The sequence below is a fragment of the Eleginops maclovinus genome, chromosome 3 (assembly GCF_036324505.1).
Source record: "Eleginops maclovinus isolate JMC-PN-2008 ecotype Puerto Natales chromosome 3, JC_Emac_rtc_rv5, whole genome shotgun sequence".
NCBI lineage: Eukaryota > Metazoa > Chordata > Actinopteri > Perciformes > Eleginopidae > Eleginops > Eleginops maclovinus.
The window spans coordinates 22,372,659-22,381,347 of NC_086351.1; the positions used below are offsets into that span (position 1 = coordinate 22,372,659).

Sequence of the window (8,689 nt, forward strand, 5' to 3'; positions counted from 1 at the left end):
ATGGGGCTGTGTGTGTGTGTGTGTGTGTGTGTGTGTGTGTGTGTGTGTGTGTGTGTGTGTGTGTGTGTGTGTGTGTGTCTGGGTTTGTATGTGGGGCCAGTGAACTAATTCATTAATCTGGTTGACAGTTTTCTGTGAACTCGGCAGTCCTGTCTGTGGTGAGGAATCACAATGAGACAAAATAGGCGTTGTTCGGCAGAGCAATGAAGCTCCCCTGACATCCCGGCACCGATAAAGGCTTTTAAAATGGCAGGATTTTGTTTTGGAGGAAGCAAGGAAAGGCAAACATGAATATAAATTAAAACAACAGTCAAGAGGCAAAAACGAGGAGACTGGACACATTTTAATTGAAAACACGGAAGTAGAAAAACCTGTATAATGAAATGTATCCAAAAACACAATATACTAAACAATAATTAATCTGCATCAATACAGAATTACACAGTGACTAAAATAACCAATTGTGAACAATAGAGCCTCTTTTTTTTCATAAACCCACATTTCAAATGAATACACCATTGCTTAAAGTGTGCACAAATTAGCTCACGTTTTAAAAGGTTCGCAGCGACAACAATGAGCGCTTTTAGCTTAGCTTAGGCCGCAATTAAGAAGACACAGTTGAGCAGCCAATAAGCTTAATATCATCAACTACGTTTATATCACATTCATATCTTGACTGGTTTTTCACATCACAAACATATAAAAGATAAAGAACAACCACAGTTCAAACCTTTTTGATCAAAAAAGTCAAGCTAACTGAATGCTAACTCACCAGGACAATCAGCTCGATTGGGAGGAACAGCATCGCAGTTTCTCGATCGAATCTATCTGAATTTGTGGAACTGCAAATATTTCATATAAGCAAAAATATGAAACATCAGTTTTTTTTAATTCAAAAACACTTGTCTTGGCTTTTAGAAGAAAAAATACATTTATGAAGCTGGTAAAGGCAGAAAGAGAACTTTAGTGATCACTTCTCTCCCTCCAATCGTTCTTGGAGCCACTCAAAATTATTTCGTCTCCCTCATCGAAGAATACAATTTCGAATTCCTCAATATGTGATGAGGATGTAATGAGATTGCTTCTCTTTCTCTCCAAAGCTAACCATCTGCTACGTTAACAAAGAGGAAACTTCTCAACGCCCGCGTCAGTCTTTCTCCAGGTGAGAGGGAGAAACAGCCCCTACATGTGGTTTGGAAATACTTAACATTAGCTTGCATATTTCCCATCCATCATCTAACCAGTTGAGGGATTCAAAACAGATAGGATGTCTTTTACAATCGATAGCCATCTTATGATTGGTCCCAAGGATGGAAACAGAGGGAGAAGGAAACTCTACATCATCATACCTTCAATCCATCTAATGCACTCTGTTACAGGGCAGTGTATCACAACCTTTAGACACGTTTTGTAGATTTGGAAACATCTACAGTATGTAAGGGTTAGGGTTTTGTTCAGCAGGATAATCTCCACATATTATCAGCACTTTGAGATTTTGAAGCATTAATGCAGTTACCAGAAGTAAATAGCTAACGTTATGCTATAAACCAACTCCACACAGTCACACGGCTGAACATCACCAACGCTAAGCCAACGGTGGACTCGTGTTGGGATGCTGTTATTAGCAACTGCCATTTTATGAGACATAGAAGCTTCAGACATTCACAAGTAGGGTATTTACTGACATATTTTAAGTCGTAGCACAAAACATGCAATTCCCCTAAGCTTGTGTTAATCACAACCTTATTTCAAGCTTCTAACAACAAACACATTCATGACTTTGGGACCAGGGAACTGGAAGTGTTGAAATGCTCAATAATTTCCAGGTTTTAGGATTTGTTTCTGCACTATTGGTGCAGGAGGGAAGATTCCTGATTCCCCAATAATCCTTTTTGAATATTAGTGATCTCTAGTGGCAGTAAGGTGAAACTAAAGAGGCCTTGTCTCATTGATAGAGGCCTGACGGCTCATAAAGATCGTGGGGGGTACATTTTGACAAATCTTGCACCATTTCAATGAAAGACAAGAGGGGGAGAGGCAGAATCAAAGTGTAGCAGATTAATCATGTGATGCAAAGTTAGGCCTTCGTTGTGTATGCATGACAAAAGACAGAAAAGCAAGTGAACAATAATCATAATAGATACAATTATTTTTACATTAAGAAATATGAGCTGTCTGAGGGAACATTTTTTGGAAGCTAAATAATTTGATCCGTTGTAGAGGCACGACAGACTCTACACTTGTTCATTTAAAATAAAGATTCTAGCAAAAAGAATTAGTGGCTCCCAATGATGTTGCTCCATTAGACTGTTGTTTGTAGTGTACATTAGAAGTTAAACAAAGAGAATTCAATATCATTTGACATACAGTATAACCTTGTGCTTATGACTGAAGGTTACAAACATACATCTTACGATACAAACCTCCCAAGCAAGCCCTATCATCTAATATGATTAAGACAAATGTTTACCCATCAGAACCTTGGTGTACCCCGTCTTTCACCAAGACCGATACAAAGTCATGGCTACCTGCTGCTGATTTACCTGGGCAGAGCAGGAGAAAAAGGAGGCCAGGCTCCTGGACTGGAGTTTTAGTCAAACTGAGGAAAAACATGAACTGTAACGTCATGGTTTTCACAGAGACGTGCATAGATCCCTCAAACCAGGACTCCGCCATTTCCCCCCATGGATTCTCCATTTTTCACCTTGACCGGACTCTAAAGGAGGAGGTGACAGCTTGATAGTGAACAGCAAGTGGTGCTCAGGTTTGGAGATCATTCTTTCAGGCTGTTCTCTCCGTTTGAAGCACCTTATGATGGGATGTTTGCCTTTTAATCTGCAGAGGGAATTTAAGTGTCCGTGTGCGTTTATATCCTAAGACACACACTTCTTACTTACTGATATTTTTTGACACAAATATGCACTCGACTTATTCTCATGCACTCCTTTTTCCATCATTAAGGAAGAAGAATCCTGTGTTCCCAATGCTGAAGAAGAGTCACTTATTGGTGCTCCCCTTTCCCTCCAGAGGTCAGGAGCCAGGCTCGTCTGTGCTTCAGTCCACTTTATTGCATACTTTCAAAACTGTGTGGTTGAAGTCTTCCGGCTGGTCAGCGAATACATAATGTCCGGCTCCACGGATCGTCTGATAACAAACAGAGGGAAGCTCATTACGAGAGAGCAATGCACACATCTATCAAAAAGCATTTAAGAACATTACAATTTATATCAGGACAGCAGAAAGTTCTTCCAAGCCAAGTCACTTTGGAAAAAATATAAAATGTGATGTAATGTAGCAGCTGTGGTTCAGGGGTATATAGGAAAGAACCAATCAGAGGGTCAGTGGTTTGGTTCCACAGCCCCTGCACACAACATGTCCTTGGGCAAGATACTTAACCCTTAGTTGCTCTTGTATGTCTACGGGAATGAAGTGTATGTAAGTGTTGCTTTGACTAAAATCGTTCAATGGTTTTTCTACAAAAATAACCACATATGCAAAGTTTTCTTTGAATACACAGTTGAACATGATCTGGATTCAAACTGAAATGAAGGCACAATGAACCTACTATGACCTCCACATGAGAGTGCGGCCTCATGTCTTTGATGCTGCTGCATGAGTTGCTCTCGATGCTGGAGCGGGACCCGTAGATGATGGTGATGGGGATCTGAGGTGGAAGCTGCTCCATCCTCTGTAGCATCGGCCTCACAGCACAGCCCTCAGGAGTGGTCATGTTCTTAAAGGCCGCTTCCCCGCTATGACAAAAACAACAAAGGCAGATTCTGACGACACGAGGCACAAGTGACAGCGACAAAGGCCCTTAATAAATTGCTTGAAGGCAGCAGTGACAAAGCGCACAGACCTGGGGGTTTGCACGTTCAGGTGGTAGATGTAGTCTGACACAGTGTTGTCGCTGAACATTGAAGAGAACTTCTTTTTGAAGTCAGGTCTGAAAGTCTGGACCAAAGTGGGCCCTGAAGGGACATTTAAGGGTCACAACCAAGCATTATACGATGAGGCTGGTTCATTACATTTGACATGGTTATAAACAGTAGGGGGCTTTCAAAGGCGCAAAGTTCGGAACCAAAAGGTCATGTGGATATCATATGAGTAGATCAGTAATAAAATAAGTTTCTGTAAGAACACAATATAAATACTTTAGCTCTAATAATAAAATAACACAACAACCATTTTACCATGCCTTCTTTTGTCTTTACAGAGCCTCATTTATTTGTAGTCAACATTATTATAATTTTTCATTCGTTTGAGCTGCATTTATTTTCAGATTCCTATTATTGTTTGATTCCCTGGCTCCTGTTGAGCTGCAGCTACTAGAGATCATTGCTGCGTATTCTCCTCTCATTGATTAAAGCAGCTCGAGAATCTTTGGCTGCGTCTTGTTTCAGTCTCACCTAGAGGTCCAACCAGTCTCAGGCCAGCCAGCGGGTTGAAGGGACTGAACATGGACCCCAGAGCTTTGATCCACACCGGGGTGGGCCGGTCTGCTTCTGCTGTGTCCGGGCGCTCGGGGAAACCCCAGGGCTCCACCAACACAATGTGCTTCACTCTATAGACACACAGTCAATACATGGCATGTTTATGTCATCCCTTACGTTTTCTAGAAATATGCCAACCGACAGCTTAGATGATGTCATAAACTCCATGCAACATATTAATACGATTTTAATTAAAACGGCTGCTGTGGCTCAGGATTTAGAGCAGGTGTCCTTTAATTGGAAAGTTGGTGGTTCGATCCCAAGTTCCTCGAGCAAGATGATCCCCCTTGCTCACTAAGGCCAGCGAGTGTTCGTGTGTATGTATGTGTGTGTTTGTGGCAAAGAAATTCTGCCTTCCACTGCCATAAAGGCTAATCTTCCAAAGCTGTCTTTAGCTGCTAAATGCTAACTATGTTCACCAAGCTTGTGTTTTTAACTTGTGCTTTAAAATCGTAAGTAAATTTTACTTAACAGACTTCAACAGTACTAATTCTCATCACAAAACAGATATAAATGTGCGCAGGGCCGATGTATTGGTGCATCCCTAAACACAACCCAACGGCACGTTAGGAGACATCTTTACCTACCTGTCTGGGTATTTAATAGAGTATGACACAGCCAGGTATCCTCCCAGGTTGTGTCCCAGCAGTATCATGGACTCCAGACCTACTTTAGCCCTCCACTGCTCAATGGACTCCACAAATTGTTCCTCTGCCTCCCGGGCCTCTGTGGAGAACCGAGGCCTGCTGCTCTGCCCAAAGCCCAGAAGGTCCACAGCCAAGACGGTCCTATGCTGCGAGAGAGAGTCGAGGTTCTGAGCCCAGAGACCCACGCCACCTCCAAACCCATGGAGCAGAACTAGGGGGGTTCTGTTTTTGACACAGTCACTGCTGAAGGTCAGTGTCCACAGCCTGGTGCCTTCAGAGATGGGGACGAACTGTTTGGAGTGAGTGCTTTCCACACCTGAAAAGAAAAGAGAAAAAAGGTAAAAAATTCAGATAATAATATTAACAAAAATAATCGTGTTAGAAAGAAACTCCTCTGGAGGGAACACAGGGATTTTAGCCTTTGAAGATCGATTACATGCACAAAAACCTGTATAACACACTACAGGAAAGGGAAAACCCAACAAAGCATAATAGGCACTCTTTAATACAGCTCCTACATTTTGATGATGAAGATGAAGCTTACATTGCAGCATCATGTTCTCTGCAGTCTGCAGCTGATCCTGAGAGGTTGGACACCATGAGGGCAACAAGCGGGGGATCCAGCACCACCTATACACAGACACACATTCACACATAACACACAGAGAGCTTCATTACCTACATCAGGGACAGGGTGACGCTGCAAGCTGGGGCTATGCATACAGGATTTAGACGGGACAGCATTGATTAAAAAGTATAATAGAGCACTTATGAGGAGCGTCACATCTGATCATGTGAACTGTGCTCTCAGTGTGGATGACTTCGTCTGAAGCGGAGAAAACTCCCATGGTTTCAAAGGCAGGCTCTGTTCAGGCGAGATCTCATTCAAAGGAAGGGCCAGAACACTGATGACTAAATTCATCTTTTGGCAAATCTCTATTTTGTGTAATAAGAAAAATAAAATTACAGAGGAAGACAATAAGGAAATAAACAACAAAGGGACAAGGTACTGTTTAAAGACTGATTAATGGAATGAAATTGTGAACAGACTTGGTCAGTTACAGAAAACCTTGATCAGTGCTGCCGTCATTTTAAGTTATGTTGCTGTCCCTGAAGTTCAAACCGTTGCTATGCTATTTTTTCTTAACGGAAAAAAAATTAAATTAAATCATTTTATAATGAGAAGCATGCTGGTCACTATTCAGAAAATAACCTCGACAGGGTGAGTTCATCAGGGTTATGAAGCTGGAGGACTGTTGAGTAAAGTGGAAATGTCAAAAAAAGTTTGCAAGAGGAAACAAATCAAGACATAGCAGAATCTAATCTAGGAGGGCCCCCACCCTGTAATGTCCCGACTTTTAGCATAACTGGATCTGCATCTGACCTACATTACCTTTCCTGCCCACCTACCAGGTAATCAATGTGAAAGGAGTTCAAGCCAGCTGACGCTTTATTATGACAAATAGTATTTAAGTTATTAGTGTGCATTTGATGGCTCAAGACTGTTAACTGCAGAATGTGACCAGTGCTGTGTCTTCCCTTATTAATAATAAGTGTGTGGACAGAGTATTAGAAACACTTTATCACAGTATAATCCAAAAGAAATTGGAAGCACCATCTCAGCCTCTAAAATGAGCAACATTTCAATTTAAGGGGAACATTGTTTATAACATAAAGATTTAATGCAGGGCTGTACGTTGGCCGACAGGTGAAAACATTTCCATTAAGAAATGCCCTGCATTTTCAAAAAGGATGCCATATGGACCAGCAACACTAATTGGTTGATTATTAAATTAGGAAGTGATTAAATAAATAATATAATACGCAGTTATATTTGACTTAATCAACAATAGGTGTCTCCAAACTCCCTGAGACGTCCATTCTTATTGTATGTGAGGTTTACACAGATTGGCTCCAAAGGAGTTGTGATTTCACATAAACCTGCTTTTCAAAAACTGAGATTTATGTGAGCACAGAAGAAGCTCTTGAATGTGAACCAGGTTCCTCCTCTCCTCAGAGGTTGATCTAAAACCATGCTGTATCTTAAACAGTCCAGATTACCGTAATGTGGAGTCTGCATAGCCCCACACACTGCTGAGCAGACTGTTAGCCCCGACAGCAGACATCGTTCTCCAAACAACCCTGAAGCCACAGCGAAATGAAGCAGAGTGAGAGGCTGATCAGAATCAAAAACAGGTTTATTGCCAAGAAGGTTTATCCATATGAAGAATTTGGCTTTTAAATTTTTTTTTTTACATAACTAGAAATTACAGTACAATATAACAGCTTGATGAGGAGACAAATAACGTCAATTTATCATCATCATCACATTTGCAAAAATAAACATGAATTCACATTAAGACAAGACAACACATCCAAAAAGAGCCAGGGTGAGGAATTGGAGTACATGGTGCATACATAAACAGAGTTAAAGAAGATAAAACAGAAAGAAAAACAACCTGAGAAAATTAAATAAAAACATTGAAACTATTATACATTAAGATATAAAAAATGATTTACATGAGTCTGGATACACCAAAAAACGATGTGGCTTATACTATTGCGAAGTACTTAGAATAATAAAAATCTATTTTAACATAATATTAGTATGACCTCATCGGCACCAGAGGTGGGAAGTAACTGAGTAGATTCACACAATAACTGCAATGAATTACAATTTTGAGATACTTGTACTTTACTTGAGTATTTCCATGTTATGCTACTTCTACTCCACTACAATTCAGGGGTAAATGGTGTACTTCTACTCCACTTCATGTATTCAATAGCTTTATTCACTTTACAGATTTGGATTAATGATGGTAAATATAATCAGCCCTTAAATCAGACTTTAGTTCACCTGGAGTAAATTCAGCAGCTACCCTGCAGTATACAAAGCCATTAAAACTAGCTGCACCTTTACCAGCTCTGAGAACACTTTAATGATCAATAATTATAAAACATATCATATCATATCATATATATAGATATATATCATTCTGAAATGGACCAATGACAATCTGAACAATGACTACTTTTACTTTTGGTACTTTAAGTATATTTTGAATCTAATAATTTTCTACTTTTGCTTGAGTAACATTTTGATTGCTTTTATTTTACACTCTGTTACTTCTACTTTGACTCAAGTATAAGATCCAATACTTCTCCCAGCTCTGATCGGCACAGCATGGGCAAAATCTAGTTCTATCTGACAACATGTTTGTCCTCAGTGCGTCTGTGTTTATATTAACTTGAACTTTAGGGAAGTTGTGTTGATGTTAGTAAATGTAGCGTTCCCTTACTTTGACCACCCTAACTATGCAGGTATATGTTAGATATACACAGATTTGGATATGCCATTTTGAACATCCCTAATATTCCTTTACATATTTTACAAACAGAGAGGTTGGTTTGGTTGGGGAGACACTCACCCTGCGCTCGTTGTCACCGCCAGCTCAGCCATTCTGCAACACGATCACATGGCTTCAGACTTTGACGTGGAGTCAGTAGGAATGTTTGAAGGCGCTTGATTTATTGTTTGAGATTTCCCCA

The 8,689-nt window shown here is 40.3% G+C and overlaps 1 protein-coding gene across 1 annotated transcript; it reads right to left on the reverse strand.

Annotated features, from left to right (window-relative positions):
• Positions 1 to 325: 325 nt before the first annotated feature.
• abhd5a (abhydrolase domain containing 5a) lies at positions 326 to 8,687 on the reverse strand. The gene is made up of 8 exons (XM_063879439.1): positions 8,569 to 8,687; positions 7,202 to 7,282; positions 5,685 to 5,770; positions 5,081 to 5,456; positions 4,410 to 4,564; positions 3,860 to 3,971; positions 3,566 to 3,752; positions 326 to 3,144 (listed from the first exon to the last, which is right to left on the reverse strand). The coding sequence occupies exons 1-8, from the start codon at positions 8,598 to 8,600 to the stop codon at positions 3,055 to 3,057; spliced, it is 1,119 nt and encodes a 372-aa protein (XP_063735509.1). The 5' UTR covers positions 8,601 to 8,687; the 3' UTR covers positions 326 to 3,054.
• Positions 8,688 to 8,689: the final 2 nt, after the last annotated feature.